The 22,801-nt window shown below is 39.9% G+C and overlaps 3 protein-coding genes across 3 annotated transcripts; all 3 read left to right on the top strand.

Annotated features, from left to right (window-relative positions):
* The first annotated feature begins 8,303 nt into the window (after window positions 1-8,303).
* LOC117939308 (olfactory receptor 142-like) lies at window positions 8,304-9,251 on the top strand. The gene has a single exon (XM_034864549.1). It carries the CDS (start codon window positions 8,304-8,306, stop codon window positions 9,234-9,236), a length of 933 nt encoding a protein of 310 aa, XP_034720440.1. The 3' UTR covers window positions 9,237-9,251.
* Window positions 9,252-12,311: 3,060 nt separating this feature from the next.
* Window positions 12,312-13,276, top strand: LOC117939340 (olfactory receptor 4D1-like). Its single transcript, XM_034864577.1, has one exon. It carries the CDS (start codon window positions 12,312-12,314, stop codon window positions 13,236-13,238), a length of 927 nt encoding a protein of 308 aa, XP_034720468.1. The 3' UTR covers window positions 13,239-13,276.
* Window positions 13,277-20,280: 7,004 nt separating this feature from the next.
* On the top strand, window positions 20,281-21,207 carry LOC117938880 (olfactory receptor 10A6-like). Its single transcript, XM_034863833.1, has one exon. The coding sequence runs from the start codon at window positions 20,281-20,283 to the stop codon at window positions 21,205-21,207; it is 927 nt and encodes a 308-aa protein (XP_034719724.1).
* The last annotated feature ends 1,594 nt before the right edge of the window (window positions 21,208-22,801 follow it).

The following is a 22,801-nucleotide window of genomic DNA, read 5'->3' as shown; positions in this document are numbered from 1 at the left end:
CTTAACATGTTATCTGGCAACTAAGAGCTTCTCTCATCATGAATAAAAAGAAATATGTTTAGTTAATGAGATATATTTGACAGTACTTTTGTCAACTGTATCTATATAACGTGACAACCTGTAACTATGTTTTAATAAAACACAGACGACAAGGATGAGTACAGGAGATTTATGCAGTGTTCTTTGTTTGGATTTTTGTAATATTTCTTTACTAATTGTATTGTCAGACTCCTGTTGCCACTTTCCTCCTCTGTTCTGCAGATATATAAATCAGCTCTTTTCCTTTTGCTCCTGTGTTAGTTCTCATAAATAAAGCATTATCAAACACACTCATGACATTTTTGTTCATAGTAAATAAGACTCTAAAAAATAATTTTCATAATGGTAGTTTGACGATTAATAAGCATAGCAAAACATTTGTAAATAAAATAATTATCCCTTCATAAACTGTCTACAAACTATTAGTAATTTCTTTATTTATATTTTTTAAAGCAGAGTTCCTACATTCATTCTAATCAGTAAAGCATTTGGAAATACATTTAATAAACGGTTTATTCATAATAAGTTAGACCATGTGAAACTTTTATAAGTTGATTTTTGTAAGAATTCACAAATAATGCATTAATCATTTGTAAATTAAGTAATTTACCATTATTAACTCGGTACTCTGTAAGTTACTTATAAGGTTGGTGAAAAACTAGGAAGATAATGATTAACAGAAAGTCTAGAACTACATTTGTTCATGACCTTAATAAATGTTATGATTCAAAAGCCACTTGAATTTGGACCCAAACCAGAAGAAAACTAGATTGTTAACAGCCAGAGAACTAAATGTCAATAACTAGACTAGGAAACCAGGATAAAGTTTGAGAAGTGTGTTAACATACACAGAAATATGCCTATGGATATTAGTGTGTTAAAACGTCTTTAACAAGCACTTACCAACACATCGATTCATGATGAACTCATGAGGTACTACTGATTAGTGTACTACATGCTTTTCAAAGCAGATACAAAAAGAGACACAAGTAAAACAAGTATTTGCATCCCTGATTAGATGTGGTAAGAATGTACATTTGGGAAATAGCTCGTAGTAATGTTATGTATTTGAAATTGGACGAGAACCAGAAGAAAACTAGTTTGTTAAGAACCAGAGAACTAAACGTCAATAAAAAGAGTAGGAAACCAGGATAAACTTTGAGTAGTGTATTAATATACACAGAAATATGGCATACAAGTATGCAAATAACACAGGTATGAAAAATATCTAAAATAATAATGTGCGCACATGAAATAAAACTGTTCAGTTCAATGAGTTAAATTGTTCTTTGATGACAAGAGTTCAGAGATGTTCAACGTTGGGGCCCATATGAGTTTGGTTTCTGTTTGTCCCTCCACCATGAACAAGGAATCCACATTTTTGACGGCCTCAATATATACAAAAACTTTAAAAAATGTGCGCCCACATGAACACCTTGGAGCTCTGTGAGAATTTTCAGCAATTTGGCCGATACCTGTAAGGGGGCTACACAGCGCCCCCTAATGTGTGGAAGTCCTTAACTTGGACGTAGTACTTGGACTCCGATCTTCACCAGACTTGATGTTGATATTGTTCTAATCATTGTGGACATAGTTCCCATTTACCTCCATTAGCTCCGCCCAACCAGAAGGTGGCCATTTTGACTTCATGAATTGTCTTCTGTTTTACATATAGGAACTGAGCATGTGCCCCCCCCACAACCCCTACTCTGACATCCCTCAATTAGGTGGCTGTAGAAACAGGAACGGTTGTATCTTGGTAAACATTCCGATTTACATTAAACTTAGAATGTGTGGTCTACATGTGATTTAAGCCGCCCCCCATACTCTATCCACACCCATGTACACAGACCACGCCCCTTTCATAACTTGCAGGTTAACCATCACTGGGTAAAAACGCCCTCAAGATATGTATATCATTTTTTAAAATGCCTCCAAATAGGGGCAAAGGCCAGTTTTTGGTCATTTTTGCCAATAACAGGTTTTTAAAATTCAATTCAGTGATGACGTCACATTTGGGAGAGTAGCCTCAGCCTAGTACTAGAACTATGGCGACTGACTGGGATGAGGAAAGGAGGAAAGGCCGGCAGCCATGTGATATCAAAGGTAAGGGCCCGTTCATCAATGCGTGCAGCTTTAATTATTATTAGGGCCTGAGCCCTGAAGTGCAAAGAACCTATTGTTTTTGTAGGGATTATTAGGGGTCCAAGCCCGAGGATGCGTGCACCGCAGTAACGCAAAGCGATATGCGGTTCACACAGCAGGGCTGTGGAACCCTACTGTTTTCCTAGGGATTCTTCTCCTCCTCCATTATTCAGACGAAACAATTGACCCATTTCCACCACTAGTTGGCGCTATTGCAGCAAAAACGCGCATCGGAAATTCAAAAACCATATGTCCACGCGTTTCCTGGATCCTACTGGATCTCGTGATATAGGCCACGCCCTTTTCAGCCTAGACTTTTATGCGTGAAAATTGCGATATATGGGAAACCAACTTTTTCAAACTCCTCCTTGACCGTGCAATGGATCTGGACGAAACTTTGCACATAGCATCTCCAGACCAACCTGACACAAAGTTGTATACATTTTTTTTATAGAATAAAGATTTCGCATATTACAAGCAAACAAATTTGTGTAGCTATCTATGACTTTGCCATGTCTCGGCCAAAGTAAATGCTGTCTAAGCCAAACTTTTCTTTCTTCCTTGGCATGACCCTTTGGGTCTCTAAAACAAATTTCTCGAACATTGGCCACTAGGGGGAACTACAAATACAAAAAGTTTATATCTCCTGAACCACTCATCAGATTTTTACAAAATTTAATGGGTACCATCTAGGCCCACTCCTCAGGTGGTCCTCACAGTGGGATACTTATTGGTTCAAGTGGGCGTGGCGTATGGCCAACGTCTGGAATTACCACTTCCACTAAAGTGAATTACTTAAAAAATAACAGGAGAGATGTAGAAAGTCCAGTGTTTTCCGGGGTCATTGTGCTATTAATCTGTACGGTTACATGCGCCTCTTGATGTTTCCTGATATTTCCCCCCCCAGCCTTTTCGCGTTGGGTTCGCTTTCATGCTCTCCCCGTGTCATTGGGGCTGACTTGCACGGGGAGGCTTGGAGCCCCTTGTAACTACTTGCAGTTCTAGTTATTCCTCTTTGCGTAACCCCCCGCTGCAGCCTAAACTGTACAAGATGGAGGTGTACCATTTTCAGGACTGGTCCAAAACTCTGCAAAGACCTCAGACGCAACAATTGACCCACTTCCGCCAATAGGTGGCACTGTAGCAGGAAAAACGTGTTTGGCCCTATAGTTTTCTGGGGTCATTGTGCTATTAATCCATACTGATACATGCGCCTCTCCATATTTCCCGACGTTTGCGCCACCACCGTTTTTCTTTGCGTTCCACTTTTGTGCGCTCCCTGGGTCGTTGGGGCCAACTTGCGCTGGGTGGCTTGGACCCTGTTGTAACTGCTTGCAGTTCTTGTTACTATTCTCTCTCATTTTTGAGGGTCTTAGCATGCGTGAAAAGTCACCAAAACTTGCACATATGTCAGGCCTATGAAAAATCATGAGGTTCTATAGTGATTGTTCTGGGGCATTGACAGGGGGCTCTATAGTGCCCCATACCGTGCACCTTGAGTTTGTAAAAGAAAATTAATATACTAACTTTTGAGGGAACATGTGTATCATCTGGAACTCAATCAAGCTATTTATAGAAAAGATTGACGAATTGATGATATGCCGGATTTTGTGCAAGATTTCTAATTTTACAAAGACGTTTTTTGAAGACTTTAGGATCCAAGATAAAACCCCAAATTGTGTTTTTGCCCTTAGGCACTTTTTTGACAGCCTCCAAGTATACAAAAACTCGCCACCCACATAAACACCTGGGTGCTGTGCGAGTCTGTTCAGCGATTTGGCCCGTACCTATCACCCATACCTTCATAGCGCCCCCCTAATTGGACTTGGACCGATCTTCACAAGATTTTATATTGATAGTGCTCTAATCATTGCAAACATATTTCCCATTTACCTTCATAAGCCTTGCCCAACCGGAAGGCGGCCATTTGGAATTAATGCATTTTCATATGTTTTACATTCTTTTGAACTCCTCCTAGGCCATAACTGCAATCTTCTTGAATCGATTGATTAGCGATGAAGGAGAAAATTTTCGTAACTACAGTGTAGGTTGTCAAATCTTCTTGAATCACCAAGAGTCAAGGCCTGAGGACATCTACAGGCCAATATGGACTTTTGGAGATAGTGCCACCAACTGGCAACAGGAAATCAGCCTTATATGACAAACATCATCTGACTTACATAAAACTTAGAATGTGTGATCTACATGTGCAACTGAGTCGGCCCCTACACTTTGACCATGACCACTTTTCATACTATTTGAACCGTTTAAGGTAGAGTCTTGTGTTAGGTGTTATTGAACTCAGCAAAGAGTTCCTTCTTCATTAGTGATGCTTTGGCCCGCCCCCTTATGCTTTAACCATGACCACTTCCATAACTGGTGACCCGTTTAAGGTACATTCTTGCGTGAGGTATCATTGAACTCAGCAAGGATTTTTCTTTTTATAGGTGATGATTTTTAGTGTCTGAGTGCACGATCGCAAGGAGCGGCGTGCGCCAGTAACCCCAACGTTTGCAGGTTAGCGAGGGCCCATTCAACGCTGCTCGCAGCTTTAATTATTATTTCTACTATTATTACTTTTTACCGGTAAATAAATTACCTTTTGAGGGGCTTAACATATTGAAAAACTCACCAAATTTGGCGGTCGCATCCCAAGTCTGATCAAAGTGTATGTATTTAAAGTGTTTTAAGAATAAAGTGCACAAAATTGGCTCGCTAGCGCCCCCTTCAAAATTATAAAAATTGAGCCCCTGCAGTACGTTTAACGTAGACTCGCAAAACTTGGTACTCATATGTAGCATGGCAAGGCGGACATAAAACTCCATTGTATTGATACAATAAACCCAAAAGGAAGTCCGACATTTTGAATTGAATGTCTCCTCCTATTTCATCTGGTCATCTTCAAATTCACTCAAGTTATCTAAAGAGCGATAAAAATTTACTAAAAGAAAAACTTTTTGTCAAACGGTGTGTTAAGCAATGAAGGACAAAGTGGCTGTAACTACAGTATGAATTGTCGTATCTGCTTTAAAAACCAGGAGTCCAGGCCTGAGGACATCTGCAGGCCAAAATTGACTATTGGAGATAGCGTCACCAACTTGCCACAGGAAATCAGCCTTATAAGCCTTAAACATAATCTGACTTGCATGAAACTTAGAATGTGTGGTCGACATGTGACCCTGAGCCGGCCCCTATAATGTAACCATGCCCACTAATACAGGACATGCCCCCTTTCATAACATTTGAACTGTTTAAGGTAGTCTTGTGTGAGGCGTCATACATACACGTATTTTTCCAGGTGTGAAACCAAACTGACCGAAGGCAAATTGCTCCAAGTTTACAAGCTCACCCACTGATTCAGACCAAAGCAAACAAACTGCAGGTGGGAAAATTCCATTAGACAAATTGATCACTTTAAGAGGAACTACAAAACATCTATATTCTGAATCCTGTACAGCAGAATATCTCTATTCTGCTGTACAGGAGTTGCAAAATGAAAAATCACTGGGCTTTGATGGGATCTCCTAGGAATACTATGCTACTTTTTGGTAACAACTGGGCCTATTCGTTCTTGATATGATTAACTTCTCTATTGAGAATGGTGAATTCTCAAGGGATGTTAACACAGTCTCGATCTCCTTACTTTGAGTGCTCTAGCTATCAACCTCTGAGCCTGCTAAACTCTGATTCATCTCTGCAAAACTCCTATTCCATCACCTGGAGTCCAATATGTCAGAATTAGTGAAACCAGTGAACTCTGACCAAAAAGGATTCGTAAAAAAAGACTAGCAGCAGAAAATGTTAGACGCCTACTCCACATTGTTGATGTAAGTAAGACCCCAATGTCACTTCTCTCTCTTAAAGCAATGACAGCCTTTAATGTGCTTGAGTGGTCATTCTATGGTCAGTGTTAGAGGTGATGGGCTTTGGTAACACTTTCATTGGTATGATTAAAGTCGTTAGCCCGAGTTATAACCGGACGCACCTCCTCTTTATTTCCAGTTCCTTGATCTTCACGCCAAGGCTGCTTCTTGAGTCCTGCACTATTTGTCCTCTCCTTAGAGCCTCTGGCTCAAGCCATTTGCCAATGGATTTTGATCTCACCAGTATGCATTCACAGTATACAATCAATTCAAACTCTTTGCGGAAAATGTTTTAAAAAATTAAAAAACTTTGAATCAAAAATGTAATCAAACCATAACCTTAAAATCAAAAGTCATGTAGAATTTTGGATTTTTACAATCATCCATCCATCCATCCATCTTCGACCGCTTATCCGGTATCGGGTCGCGGGGGCAGCAGCTCCAGCAGGGGACCCCAAACTTCCCTTTCCCGAGCCACATCAACCAGCTCCGACTGGGGGATCCCGAGGCGTTCCCAGGCCAGGTTGGAGATATAATCTCGCCACCTAGTCCCGGGTCTTCCCCGAGGCCTCCTCCCAGCTGGACGTGCCTGGAACACGTCCCTAGGGAGGCGCCCAGGAGGCATCCTTACCAGATGCCCAAACCACCTCAACTGGCTCCTTTCGACGCGAAGGAGCAGCGGCTCTACTCCGAGCTCCTCTCGGATGACTGAGCTTCTCACCCTATCTCTAAGGGAGACGCCAGCCACCCTCCTGAGGAAACCCATTTCGGCCGCAAAGTACCCTTACAATCATGACACCCCCAATCCAGAGAGTACCCAGCTTCTCGGCCAATGTGTGCTGTGATAGGTAAACGTGCTGCATTTATATAGCGCTTTTCGAGTCTTATCGACTACTCAAAGTGCTTTTACATCATACAGGAAACATTCAACATTCACACACATTCATACAATGTGGCCGAGGCTGCCGTACAAGGTGCCACCTGCTTATAAGATAAACACTCACACATATTTATACTCCGATACGCAGCATCAGGGGCAACTCGGGGTTCAGTGTCTTGCCCAAGGACAACTCAACATGGTTCCAGGGATTGAACCACCAATCTTCGGACTAGCAGGCAACCACTCTACCACTGAGCCACAGCCGCCCCTTCAGGCCCTGAGCAGCACACATACAAAAGGATGCCGAAATCACTTTTTTAATCTTCATGATAATTCTTCTGCAATTGTCTTGAAAATTACTCATGGGCCCTTTGATACAATCTCGATTGAGTTATCATGAGATGATACTACAATAAACTTATTGCGATATTCTGCAATTAATTGCAATAAATTTTTATTTAAATGAAAACTGTGGTTTTCTTATTTCTTTCTCTGATGTCTCTATCTGTCTTTTACCAACTTTCTTGTGAACGCTGACTTCACTGGAAAAATAAACTCAATTGAACAATCTAGAGGACTGAAAAAACAATTCTTTTATTATTCTATTACCTTAAAAGCTTTATTATCACATGTAATTTATATAATAAAAGATTGATACTTGCCCTCCATGTACAGTATTGCCATTGAATATAATGTGATACTATGCTGTATTGTTTTTCTGCCCCACCCGTACTTGAAATGTTCTATATATTTTAGAAAGCTTACTTTTCTGCTGACTTTGCTCAAACATGATCTTTAGCAATATCAAATATCAAACGGCCGATATGTCAGGGGAACAACTTTAAAGTGTCTTTTTCTGATACTGATATTGATATTGGAACAGCTCTAATGGAAACCATTTCTTGTCTTGATGTTTCTGTTCTAGTTGCCTTCTACAAAGTTTCCTTTTAGCTGACGTCAACCAAACAGAATCTTTCAATGGGACCTTTTCATAATGAGCTCATCCTGCTGCTGCTGGGGGGGGGGGGTGTCCTCCTTATTAAAAAGGATAAAAGACGTCGCAACAAAGGTTCAGCTCAGTTAGGACGGATTCAGTCTGACTGCAGTGGGTATAAGCTCAAATATACACAATGTCACACATATTTTATTACTAATGTGTAACCTGAACATTATGTTGAACTAAATGGTACATTTGGGGGTGTTGGTTTAAACTGTTTCTATGATAATGAATATGTTTCATATTACTACACTGATGCATGTTCATGTGTGCTTGGTGTTTAAGTCCAAATAACTAACCAGTGACATATAGTTTTACAAATGTAGAACAAAAGTTAACATAATTATTTGTCTTATTGTTATGAACCAAGGTGAGGACCATGATCAACTCTACTCAGGTTTCATATTTCATACTTTCTGCCTATTTTGACACCGGAGGTTTTAAATACTTATATTTCCTGCTGATTTTGTCCTTATATGTGTTCATAGTGTGTGCCAATGTGCTGCTGATTGTGGTTATCTGTGTGAACAGGAGCTTACATGAACCTATGTACCTTTTTCTGGTCAGCCTGTTTGTAAATGAACTGTATGGTAGTACAGGGTTGTTTCCATTCCTTCTGGTTCAGATCCTCTCGGACATTCACACTGTTTCTGCTCCCTTCTGTTTCCTGCAGATTTTCATTTTGCACTCTTATGGAGCTAGAGAATTTTGGACCTTAGCCATCATGTCTTATGACAGATATCTTGCTATCTGCTATCCTCTACAATATCACACTCATATGACATCTAAAAAGATTGCTGTGCTTATTGCTCTAACATGGTTGTACTCTTTTCTTAAACATATTTTGACAATCTCTTTTTTGACTGTTCCTTTACAGCTGTGTGGAAACATTATTAACAAAGTGTACTGTGACAACTATAGTGTTGTCAAGCTGGCCTGCTCTGATACAACAGCCAATAACATTTTTGGACTTGTTTACATATTTACCCTAATCTTTGGTCTTATAATCTTAATTCTTTTCTCCTACATGAGGATCCTTAAAGTGTGTTTTTCTGGTTCTAGACAGACCAGACAGAAAGCTCTCAGTACCTGCACACCTCACCTTTTGTCCCTGCTGAATTTTTCCTTTGGAGGTTTCTTTGAATTAATACAGAGCAGGTTTAATATGAACTATTTACCCAATATGTTGCGTATTTTTCTGTCATTGTACTGGCTTACATGCCAACCACTCATCAACCCTTTACTGTACGGACTGAAAATGTCCAAAATACGCATTGTATGTAGAGATCTGCTCTTTGGGGGGGAAAGGTAACTTAACATGTTATTTGACAACTAAGAGCTTTGCTCGTCATGAATAAAAAGAAATGAGATATATTTGACAGTACTTTTGTCAACTGTATCTATAAAACGTGACAACCTGTAATTATGTTTTAATAAAACAGACAACAAGGATGAGTTGAATGATTCAGTAAAAGGCTTTCTTTAAATTACCAACAGGAGATATTAGCTGTGTTCTACTTTTAGATTTTTGTAAAAATGGTTTAGTAATTTTATTGTTATCAGACTCAGGTACATGATTTATAATTAATAGATAATAAAACAGCCATTTATAAATGAAATCATGTTCTCATCATGAACCAGTTGCAAACTATTATTAAATGCTTAGTTCATCATTTGTAAAGCATTGCTCCTGTGTTAATTCTGATAAATAAAGCATTTTATACACACTCATGAGTGGTTTGTTCATAGTAAATAAGGCTCTCAAAAATATTTTCATGAAACAGAAGTTTTACAAGTAATAAGTTTAGTAAAAACATTTGTAAATTAAATAATTTTCTCTTCATAAACTATCTACAAACTTTAAGTAATTTCTATATTTATCTTTTATTTAAAGCAGTTTCTAAATTCATTCTAATCAGTAAAGCATTTGAAAATACATTTAGAATAAAAATTTAGTCCATGAAAGACTTTTATAATTTGATTTTTTTAAATAATTCCTAAATTATGTCTTAACCATTTGTAAATCAAGCAAAGATATAAAGAGACTAGGAAACCAGGATACTGTTTGAGAATTGTATTAATATACACAGAAATATGGCATACAAGTACACAGATAAAACACAGGTATAAAAAATAACTAAAATAATAAAGTGCGCACGTAAAAAAAAACTTTTCAGTTCCATGAGCTTAATTGTTCTTTGATGACAAGAGTTCAGAGATGTTCAACGTTGGGGCCCATATGAGTTTGTTACTTTTGGTCCTCCCACCATAAAAAAGGAATCCCCATTTTTGACAGCCTCAGTATACAAAAACTTTAAAAAAATCTGCGTCCACATAAACACCTTGGAGCCTTGCGAGAAAGTTCAGGGATTTGGCCCATACCTGTAAGGGTTCTAAATAGTGCCCCTAATGCAATGGGAAGGCCTTGATTTAGACACAGTTACTCTGATTTTCACCAGATTTTATATTGATATTGTTCTAATGATTACGGAAATGTTTTCCATTTACATTCATACCTCATTTATTAGGTACTACAGAACAGAATATCCATATTCTGCATTACAGAATTTGCAAAAACGAAAATTACCGGGCTTTGACGGGGTCCCCTTGGAATTCTATGCTACTTTTAGGTAACAACTGGGCCCATTCCTTCTTGACATGATCAACTTCTCCATTGAGAATGGTGAATTCTCAAGGGAGTTTTACACAGTCTTGATCTCCTTCCTCTGAGTGCTCTAGCTATCAACCTCTGAGCCTGCTAAACTCTGATTTATCTCTGCAAAAGTCCTAGCCTGTCAATTGGAGTCCCATTTGTTAGAATTAGTCAAATCTGACCAAAAAGGATTCTTAACAACAAGACTAGCAGCAAATAATGTTAGACCTCTTCTCCACATTGTTAATGCGGTATAAGCCAGTAAGACCCCAATGTCAATTCTCTCTCTTGAAGCAATACAAGCCTTTAATATGCTTGAGTGGTCATTTCTATGGTCAGTCTTAGAGGTGATGGGCTTTGGTAACACTTTCATTGGTATCATTAAAATCATGTATACTAACCCCTCAAGCCTGAGTCATAACCGGACGCGCCTCCTCTTTATTTCCAGTTTCTAGATCCTCACGCAAAGGCTGCCCCTTGAGTCCTACACTATTTGTCCTCTCCTTAGAGTCTCTGGCTAAAGCCATTCGCCAACCGATTATGATCTCACCATTATGCATTCACAATATACAGATATACTTTTAACTGTGTGCGGACAATGCTTTTCTTTTTTCAGAAAACCTTAAAATCTAAAGTCTGTACTTGACTTTAGATTTTAAGGTTTTCTGAAGCCAAACCAAACAGCTTTTGGATTGTTACAATCATGAAACCCCTAATCCAGAAAGTATCGAGCTTCTCGGCCAACGTATACTGTGATAGGTCAGCTGAACAGCACACATTAAAAGGACAAGAAAATTTTAGATATTGATGGAAATCATTTTTTTATTTTCAAGGTAACTTTTCTTCAACTGTCTTGAAAATTACGGATGGGCCTCAGATACAAAAATATCACAAGATGATACTGCAATGAATGTATTGCCATATACTGCATCCTGACAAAGCAACTAATTGTATTATTCTATTACCTTAAAGCTTTAATTATCATATGCAAGTTATGTAATAAAAGAGTGACACTTGCCATCAATGTACAGTACTAAAATTTAAAAAGTTGTGAGACTATGCTGTTTTGTTCTTCTTACCCACCCATACTTGGAATGTTCTATATGCGTTTAAAAAGCTTACTTTTCTGCTGAATATGATCAAACATAATCTTTAACAGTATCAAATATCAAATGGCCAATATATGGGGGGAACAACTTTAAAGTGTCTTTTTCTGATACTGATATCGGTGTTGGAACAGCTCTAATGGAAACCATTTCTTGTCTTGATGTTTCTGTTCTAATTGCCTTCTACTAAGTTTCCTTTTAGCTGACGTCAACCAACCATAATCTTTCAATGGGACCTTTTCATAATGAGCTCATCCTGCTGCTGGGGGGGGGGGGGGGGTGTCCTCCTTTTTAAAAAGGATAAAAGACGTCGCAACAAAGGTTCAGCTCAGTTAGGACGGATTCAGTCTGACTACAGTGGGTATAAGCTCAAATATACACAATGTCACACATGTTTTATTACTAATGTGTAACCTGAACATTATGTTGAACTAACTGGTACATTTGGGGGTGTTGGTTTAAACTGTTTCTATGATAATGAATATGTTTCATATTACTACACTGATGCATGTTCATGTGTGCTTGGTGTTTAAGTCCAAATAACTAACCAGTGACATATAGTTTTACAAATGTAAAACAAAAATTAACATAATTATTTGTCTTATTGTTATAAACCAAGGTGAGGACCATGATCAACTCTACACAGGTTTCATATTTCATACTTTCTGCCTATTTTGAAACTGGAGGTTTTAAATACTTATATTTCTTGCTGATTTTGTCCTTATATGTGTTCATAGTGTGTGCCAATGTGTTGTTGATTGTGGTTATCTGTGTGAACAGGAGCTTACATGAACCTATGTACCTTTTTCTGGTCAGCCTGTTTGTAAATGAACTGTATGGTAGTACAGGGTTGTTTCCATTCCTTCTGGTTCAGATCCTCTCTGACATTCACACTGTTTCTGCTCCCTTCTGTTTCCTGCAGATTTTCTGTTTGTATACTTATGGAACTAGAGAATTTTGGACCTTAGCTGTGATGTCTTATGACAGATATCTTGCTATCTGTTATCCACTACAGTATCACACTCGTATGACAACTAACAAGGTTGCTGTCCTTATTGCTCTGACATGGTTATTGTCATCTGTTGGAGTTTCTGTCACAATATCTTTAAGTGTTCCTTTACAGCTGTGCGGGAACATCATTAAAACAGTTTACTGTGATAACTACGCTATTGTCAAACTGGCCTGCTCTGACACCAGAGTGAACAACATTTATGGACTCTCTTACACTTCTCTTGAAGTCGTTGGGCTTCTCATTTTAATCCTTTACACCTACATGAGGATCCTTAAAGTGTGTTTTTCTGGTTCTAAGCAGACGAGACAGAAAGCTGTCAGTACCTGCACACCTCACCTTGCTTCTCTCATCAACTTTTTCTTTGGTTCTTTCTTTCAAGTAGTTCAGAGCAGGTTTAATATGAACAGTGTACCCATGATGTTGCGAAATGTTTTGTCATTATACTTTCTGACCTGCCAACCGCTCTTTAACCCTTTAATGTATGGACTGCAGATGTCTAAAATACGTAGCCTATGTAAACGTCTTATCTTTGGTAAAATGTAAACTGACGTGTAAGAGCATCTTGCTGGTTGGTGACCCCTGTGAATACATTTTTTGGATAATGATGTACGAACTAGAAATAACGGCCATCTGTGAGAAGCAGGCAGGTGCATTGCGAGTGACGGGCTAATGATACTTCACCTTTCCCCATCGCAGGCCCAGACCTCTGGAACACACACACATGTGGATCTGACCTGACCTGGACACATTCAGATTATCCAAGCCTTCACCTGTAATAAATCAAATGCACCTGCTGTTATGTGCTTCTTTACTCTTTCACTTGCTATTAACAGGCTTTACTGTAAAGTGTCTTTGGGTACCTTGACAAGTGCTATACAAATCAAATGTATTATTATTGTTAATGCTGGGGCGGGATGTAAATGTATATATTGTATTTATATAGAGCTTTTCTAGTCTTAACGACTGCTCAAACCGCTTTTACATCTACAGGAAACATTCGCGATTCACACAAATTCATACATTGTGGCCGGGGATGCCGTACAAGGTGCCACCTGCTCATCAGATACACACTCACACACATTCACACTCCGATGCGCAGCACCGGGGGCAACTCGGGGTTCAGTGTCTTGCCCAAGGACACTTCGACAATGACTGCAGGGGCGGGGATCGAACCGTCAACCTTCCAATTGGCAGGCAACCGCTCTACCACTGAGCCACACCCGCCCCCCGATGTAAGGCGATATTGTTTGTGGCAACATCATAGTAATACACAGATCAATAATTTATAAATACAAATTGCACTTGAGAATTTAAGGTACTGCCTCGGGTCTTCTTTTTGTATTTGCCATCTTTAGAATATTTCTTGTCTTTCTTTTTACATGTGTGAAGGGAAATATAAAATCCAGGAGGGGGGGGGGGGCTTTTACATTTGATATAAGGCCGGACTCTCTTATATTCACACTGTTTCTGCTCCCTTCTGTTTCCTGCAGATTTGTTGTTTGTTTACTAATTCTCGGAAAAGTCTTCAATGACAGATTGGAAAAATTCATAGACAAAAACAAATTACTAACTGACAATCGATATGGATTCAGAACAAATAGGTCAACATCACTAGCTTTAACTGATCTCAGTGAAGAATTCACAACTTCTACAGACAATAAGAAATATGGAGTTGGTATGTTCATTCATTTGAAAAATGCATTCAATATAATAAATCATGAAATATTAATTGCACTGCGTTTCTGGAATATAATTTCTCTACACATCTGATTGAATCAGAATATGTATAGACATTTCTTTAAATAATTATTTAGTTTATCCAACATATTAGTTCTAATGACAGATAAACAGAAAGATTTCCTTGTAGTTCGGAAAATGGGAGTCCTAAAATTGGATTTTCCCCTTAAAAACTTGGGGTTATATTGAATAAGTTGTAGTACGTCTATACATATAGTTGTGTATGGGTATTAAAGACAGATAATTGTTAACAACAAAAGTTTTTCTGAACATCAATGACATTCAAGACGGTGATAACTGAAACAGATATACAACACACCGTGCAGTGTGTACACATATGTACTGCAAACAGAACTAATTACTACACAGGTCAGGACGTCTGCCTCTGCACCACCAAAGTGAACATACTTTAAAACAACTATAAAATATATAAATGCATATGACACTGTGGTCAAAACCTACGCAGTCAACATAGACCCACTTGCAGATGGCATCTTAGAAGTTTGTGATCAATACTATATGGTGATGTCACCAAATGGTGTCCCATTTCATAGGGGGGGGTGTTTACCCCTAGCCCTTAGCACTTGGTTTCAAGGGCCAATGGCTAGGGGTAAGACAAAGGGGTTAGGGGTAGGAAAAATGGGTTAGGGGTGGGACAGAGTAATGAGATGAGAACCCCTAAGTCCGAGTCATAACCAGATGTACCTCCTCTTTCTTTTCACTTTCTAGATCTTCACGCCAAGGCTGCCCCTTGAGTCCTGCACTATTTGTCCTCTCTTTAGAGCCTCTGGCTCAAGTCATTCGCCAATCGATTATGACCTCACCAATATGCATTCACAATACACAGAATCACTCACTATTTGCGGACAATGTTTTCAGTTTATAGAAAACACCTTTGAAGAAAAAAATAAGTAATGTTAATGTGATCATCCTCCACCTGCCCAACCCTGCCCCAATAGCAACTGCAGCGGCAAAGCGAGGACAACATCCAAGAGAAGATTATCCAGCTTAGGCTCCAAGTCCAGTGGGCGGACCTCAGTCTCTGGAGGTTCAGTTCCCTTTCTTGCTCTATCTACAGTACATGCCGCCATTCTGGAGGAGAACCTTAAGGAGATGGAGCTAAAAGAGGTTCGACGTCAGATAGAAGAGGACTCGTTTGGACATTAAATGCCAAAAGCTGGAAACCATACACTATGGCTCTGCAGGCACTGCAAGAAAAGTATGTCCAACCAGGACAGCTTATTCATTCGGAGCTAGGCACCATTCTTAACAGCCAAGCGCTAAGGTTTGGTGATGTCAATGACTTCAACACCTTCCCACTATCATTTCAGTCCTTGGTGAGAATGCTGAGGACCCTAGAAGGGGAGAATGGGTATGAGCTACGTTGTGGCTCGCACGTGGTCTGGCTCCTGAGCAAAATGCCTCCTGCTTATCGTGATGGCTTTGTTGAATACTGCCTGAGTCTCCACATTCTGCAGACCAGTACAGACATAACCTACACTCTCCCGGATCTGGAGACTTTGTTACAGGTTAAGCTACAAGCTAAGCGTATCTCCAGTCAAGCAGCATCCGCTAAACCTAAGCCCTATTACTCATATTGCAAGAATAAGAAGCACTACCTCAACTCCTGGGAAGTATCTAAGAAGTTGACCACCAGCCAGATCATCAAATGGATTAAGGAGGGTAGAAGATGCTGGAGATGTGGTAGAGGCCATGCTGTGGACAGCTGCACCCTTAGGCGGCCTTGCAAAGTCTGTAAGGAAACATACCTTACCATCCTGCATGAGGCAGTCCAGGAGGTCCAGCTCTCTGGTAGCTTGTGCCTTTCAGACTTTTCCTACCCGGTGGCTGCCCTACAAAGGAAATACAAGCACCTGAGAGAGTTCCCCCTAGCTCTGTTGGTGAGGGCTCAGCCTTTGCTTTTCATTGGTTCTGATATGCCACAACTACTTACGCCCATTTAACCAGTGCATACCAGACCATCTCACCATCAACAAGGCCTACCCTTGACCACAGTACCATCTCAATAGCTCCTCCGTAATGCTGAGCACCTTTGGCAGCTGGACACACTTCTTACAGCGCTGGATGGTCACCCGTTCCAAGCAGGATCCACAAGCCCTCATCCTGCTCCAAACAGCTACAACATGGGTGAAAAATCAAGAGCACTCCTGGCTGCATGCGTGGCTAGTATCTCTTCAAACCAAGCCAAACAATCCACCAGGTCCTGGTGTTTTGTGAAATTTTTAGGCAGGTTTGCGGGGTTGTTGACTACAAGCAGATAATTACAAAAAAACACTTTTTCTGCCAGAGTAGGGTGCTTGTCTACTCTGCCACAGAACACAGCAAGACAGCTGTGAGCGACAGACTCACACTGTCAATAACCACAAACACCGTTTCTGCCAGGATGAACTGTCCCTTTTCCTCGCCACAGAATACAGTACAGCTATGAGCAACAGACTCACTGTCAATAATCACAAACACTGTCTTCTGCTAAAATAAATGTGTCTCTTTATTTCCCACAGAATACAGCAAAGCAAAGAGCATGCAACAGACATGCACTCAATACGTGATGCACAGTATACACTACTTCCAAGCCTTTACCTTGACACAGGACTGGTTCAGTCTGGCAGGGCCTGCATCAACTTGGCTGGACGTCTCGTATGCGACTCGCAGCAGGCTCTTTCGGACCGAGGGATTCTTCGTCTCTTTATTCTCTTAACAAACAAGGGAATGGGTGTGAGCAAGGGGGGAAAGCCCTCGCCCTCAGCGATCCCCTGGTGAGTCCCGCGCACCTGCATCGAAAGCATGTTTTCAAAACAGGAGCGCAAAGTGAGTGGAGACATAAAGAGTATGTTTCACCAGATCAGCCTGCTGCCTACAAACCAGCCTCTCTAGTGGTTCCACAAGTGGAACAAGAGACATCCATTTACGAGTGGTGGGTGTTGCCTTTCGGAACAACTTGCAGTCCATGTTGGGCAATCTATGCACTGCAGCATCATATCCAGGACCATGGAGAAAAAGCTAAAAGAAAATGAAAAAGGAGAGAGTCATGCTAAGTTGACAACGGCTTACACAGCAGATGCACTGTAGAATAAGCCAAAGACCGGTTTGACAGCTGGCAGAAGCTACTCTCTGATGGTGGTTTTACGGTAAGGCAGATGACAAGCAATCTACCTTGAGTCATTGAGAATCTTCCCCCCGAAGCTAGATCAGCCAGCAGAGAGCTTTGGCTGTCTACGAGCAGCAGTGGCCTCCAAGAACCAACCTTGGGCTTAAGATGAAACTTTCACAGTTACACACTGGGGTACAAACATTTACCGTTGGGACTCTCAGAGCCCAAAATGAGGACCTATAAGATCCTGGCTAAATAGTATGACCCCATAGGTTTCATCCAGCCATTTACTACCAGGGCCGAGTTTCTCATTCAGGACTTATAGAAGCAAGTTATGGGACGGGATGACCCAAGACATGGGATGGGATGACCCAATACACACTCATACGTTGCTGAACAAGTGGCTCAGCTAAGAATAGGCACCCCCAAACCTGTGAGCCTGTGCTGACACCCCTGCTTCGACAAGACATGTCCACATCTTTACAGACAGAAAAAAAAAATGTACAAAGTCAATATTTCCAAAGTAAAAGGTGAACAGTGCTGAGCTTACGGCTCGGTAGCTTTTTTGCGCACAGCTAATTATGCACGTCAAATTTATGTCTCCTTTTTGCTTTCCAGGTCTCTCATTGCACCTAAAAACACTTGTCCATGCCTTGCCTTGAACTGAGTGGGGCTCTCACATGTGCCCAGCTTGCCAGTGTCCTCCAAACCAAACTCACTCAGCCCATCGATCAAGTCTTTCCCTGGACTGATTCCACCACTATGCAGCACTGGCTAAGATCTGAATTGTGTCACTACAAAGTTTTAAATCAAAACTCATGTAGCAGAAATCCAAACGCTGAGAGTGGTGACAAACTTGAGGTTTGTGGATTCAGCAAGACATTCGGCAGACAATATCACCAGAGGTCTGACCTTAAAGGAGTTTGCATTTCCTCACAGATGGTGATAGAGAATTCATTTTTATAAAGTCTTTTATTGCTTATTTCTTTGTAGTAATTTCTTATTAGTATAACTTTCATGCTTATTATATGTACCTTTAACATACTGTGTTTCTAACAAACTGTGTTTCTCTAGTTGCTGCTGTTTCTCGCAGAAGTCGTAAATGTCTCGCTGCAATATATAAACCAGATAGCAGAATGTCTCCAATTCGAGGTCAGTCAGAGTACACGTCGCCCAGCGGCCCGCACTTTGCCCTGGTTCTTTTAGCGTAGGCATAACACAAATCATCCTGGTATCAACAAGTGTGAATCTTGGTGTGTGTGTTTTCAATAAAGAGGCAGAGCTTAAGAGAAATACTGAGAAGTTCCCTGTGAGCGATGCTGAAGATAGGTCGCTCTCATGTGTGCTTCCCTCTTGCAATAGTCTATTAACTGGTCATTGCCTGTGTCTCGTTTTCTTGCTTTATTTAGTAAGTTAAAGTGTCCTGAACCTGACAGATGGACTCAAGGCCCAGATTTTCTGCACAACCCCCCATATGAGTGGCCAGTCATTCCTCGCCCCAATACTGTACCCGAGGAAAGTCAGCTCAGGAAGTCCGCCTTCATTATCTCCATGTCTCTCTCTGTCTGTCTGTATCTCTCTGTCTCTATTTCTTTCTCTTTCTCTCTCTCAAACCCCCAACCGGTTGAGGCAGATGCCTCCCCACCCTGAGCCGTGGTTCTGCTTGAGGTTTCGGCCTCTTAAAGGAAGTCTTTCCTTGCGTCTGTGGCCTAGTGCTTGATCTTGGTGGGAACTGTTAGACTTCTCTAAATAACATACCAGAATCTGGTCTAGACCTGCTCTCTATGGAAAGTGGTTTAGCGATGTATAAATAAAATGGAAATTGAATTAGCACTGTCAATCGCAATCGCACCTTAATCTCAACTGCATGACCTGGAAAGACCTCATCCAAACGTTTGTTCAGACCCTTTACGGGGCAGCTTCCATGGAATTCTGACAGTCCTATGAAGCAGCTGACTTCATCACAGTGGGTCAAGACAGGATTCATAAAAAAAAAAACTAACAGCACACAATAAAAGATTGATACTTGCCCTCAATGTTCAGTATTGAAATTGAAAATAATGTGATACTATTCTGCATTGTTTTTCTTCCCCATCGATACTTGAAATGTTCTATATGTGTTTAGAAAGCTTACTTTTCTGCTGACATTGATCAAACATAATCTTTAACAGTATCAAATATCAAACGGCCAATATATCGGGCGGGAACTACTTTAAAGTGTCTTTTTCTGATACTGATATCGGTGTTGGAACAGCTCTAATGGAAACCATTTCTTGTCTTAATGTTTCTATACCAATGGCCTTCTACAAAGTTTACTTTTAGCTGACATTGACCAACTTAATCGTTCAATGGGACCTTTTCATAATGAGCTCATCCTGCTGCTGGGGGGGTAGTCCTTCTTATTAAAAAGGATAAAAGACATTGCAACATAGGTTCAGCTCAGTTAGGACGGATTCAGTCTGACTGCAGTGGGTATGAACTGAAATTTACACAATGTCACACGTTTTATTATTAATGTGTAACCTGAACATTATGTTGAACTAACTGGTACATTTGGGGGTGTTTGTTTAAACTGTTTCCGTGATTATGAACATGTTTCATATGACTACATTGACGAATGTTCATGTGTGCTTGGTGTTTAAACCAAATAACTAACTAGTGACGTATAGTTTAACAAATATAGAACAAAAGTTAACATAATTATTTGTCTTGTTGTTATAAACCGAGGTCAGGACCATGATCAACTCTACTCAGGTTTCATATTTCATACTTTCTGCCTTTTTCGACACGGTGGGCTTTAAATACTTATATTTCCTGCTGATTTTGTCTTTATATGTGTTCATAGTGTGTGCCAATGTGTTGCTGATTGTGGTTATCTGTGTGAACAGGAGCTTACATGAACCTATGTACCTTTTTCTGGTCAGCCTGTTTGTAAATGAACTGTATGGTAGTACAGGGTTGTTTCCATTCCTTCTGGTTCAGATCCTCTCTGACATTCACACTGTTTCTGCTCCCTTCTGTTTCCTGCAGATTTTCTGTTTATACTCTTATGGCGGTAGAGAATTTTGGATCTTGGCCAGCATGTCTTATGACAGATATCTTGCTATCTGTTATCCTCTGCAATATCACACTCGTATGACATCTAATAAGATTTTCCTTCTTATTGCTCTCACATGGTTGTATCCTTTACTTGTCCATATTTTGATAGTGTTTGGTCTGACTGCTCCTTTACAGCTGTGTAAAAACATTATTAACAAAGTGTACTGTGATAGCTATAGTGTTGTCAAGCTGGCCTGCTCTGATACATCAGCCATTAACATTTTTGGACTTGTTAATATATTTACAGTAATCTTTGGTCTCATAATCTTAATTCTTTTTTCTTACATAAGGATCCTTAAAGTGTGTTTTTCTGGTCCTAGACAGACCAGACAGAAAGCTCTCAGTACCTGCACACCTCACCTTTTGTCCCTGCTCAATTTTTCCTTTGGAGCTTTCTTTGAATTAATACAGAGCAGGTTTAATATGAACTATTTACCCAATATGTTGCGTATTTTTCTGTCATTGTACTGGCTTACATGCCAACCACTCATCAACCCTTTACTGTACGGACTGAAAATGTCCAAAATACGCATTGTATGTAGAAATCTGCTTGTTGGGTGGTAAAGGTAACTTAACATGTTATCTGGCAACTAAGAGCTTTGCTCGTCATGAATAAAAAGAATGGAGGCACTGACTGTTTGTCTAATCTTCTGAATTTTATCTTTGAAGAAGGAGGCAAACTCATTGCAGGCCTTGGTAGATAACAGTTCAGATGCTACTGGTACTGGAGGGTTTGTTAATCTATCGACAGTAGCAAACAAAGCGCGTGAATTATTATTGTTTTTAGAGATAATATCAGAGAAGAAGTACCGCTTTGCATTCCTTAGTTCCAAATTATAAATGCGAAGTCTCTCTTTATAGGTGTTATAATCGACCAGGAGATTTGTTTTTCGCCACCTTCGTTCAGCTTTCCTACACTCTCTTTTTTCTCTTCTCACCAGTAGGGCATGTCTCCATGGAGATCTTTTCTTACCAGAGACAACTTTTACCTTAGTGGGAGCAATGGCATCAATAACATTTCTAATTTTACAGTTGAAATGATCTACAAGCTCAGTCACTGATAGCCCAGAGAAGGAGGGTGTGGTTGAGAAAAGCTGAGTAAATGTTTCACTGGTGTTTTCAGTGATATACCGTTTTCTGATTGTCTTTGTTTGAACACTTTTGGGCACAGAGATAGTGCTGCTGAAAAAAACACAGGAATGATCAGAGAGAGCAACGTCAGTCACCACAACCTTGGGAATGTTCAGACCCTTGGAGACTATCAGGTCCAGAGTGTGCCCCTTAATGTGCGTGGGCTCCGTAACGTGCTGAGTCAGTCCATAGTTTTCAAAAACACAACACAGTTCTTTGGTCCTCCTGTCCTGGGGGTTGTCAACATGAATGTTAAAATCACCCGCAATGATTACACAATCAGAGTTAATGCAGATTATTGACAGCAGTTCAGTGAAGTCATCAATGAAGGTTGCACAATATTTAGGTGGCCTGTAGATATTTAGAAATATCGCTTCTATAACTATCTATCCTCTATATAAATGATATATGTAAACTATCCAAACGAATGAAATTTGTAATATTTGGATCTTTGCTTCTGGTCATAATTTACAGCAACTCCTGGATTTAATCACGTCAGAATTCTGAAAAATAAATCTGTAGTTTGACACAAATAAGTTATCAATAAATGTGAGTAAAAAGAAAATCCATGATATTTAGCAATTGTAAATCAATCAATCAATTTCAGTTACAGATCAAAGGTATCAATACAGAAATACTAAATGAAATGAAATTCTTTGGAGTGATTATAGATGACAAGAAATGCTGGAACTCTCATTTAAAATACATCCAAAGAAAATTGTTAGAAGTATTTCAGTCTTGGCTAAATGGAAAGCAAATTCTAGACTACAAATCTTTCCACATTTGGTATTGTTCAGTGGTGTTACTGTATATAAATTACTGTGTACAGATTTAGGGAAACACATCAAAGTTCATTGACATAGTTAATTATACTTCAAAAAAGAGCAATATTGATACTTCATAACATTGGATATTAGGAACACACCAATTCATTATGTTCAGTCTAAAGTATTACAATATCTTGACCTAGTCATATTTCAAACAGCAGTTATTATGTTCAAGGCGAGAAAAATATGTTTTACCTGGC

The sequence above is a fragment of the Etheostoma cragini genome, chromosome 3 (assembly GCF_013103735.1).
Source record: "Etheostoma cragini isolate CJK2018 chromosome 3, CSU_Ecrag_1.0, whole genome shotgun sequence".
In the NCBI taxonomy this organism is placed as follows: Eukaryota; Metazoa; Chordata; class Actinopteri; order Perciformes; family Percidae; genus Etheostoma; species Etheostoma cragini.
Note: the sequence above shows the minus strand (reverse complement) of the source record. Positions and strands in the feature narration are given on the sequence as shown.

What these genes read in the sequence shown, in the direction of transcription:
- LOC117939340 (XM_034864577.1), top strand. Translation starts at nt 12,312, where the DNA reads ATGATCAACTCTACACAGGTTTCATATTTCATACTTTCTGCCTATTTT.
- LOC117939308 (XM_034864549.1), top strand. Translation starts at nt 8,304, where the DNA reads ATGATCAACTCTACTCAGGTTTCATATTTCATACTTTCTGCCTATTTT.
- LOC117938880 (XM_034863833.1), top strand. Translation starts at nt 20,281, where the DNA reads ATGATCAACTCTACTCAGGTTTCATATTTCATACTTTCTGCCTTTTTC.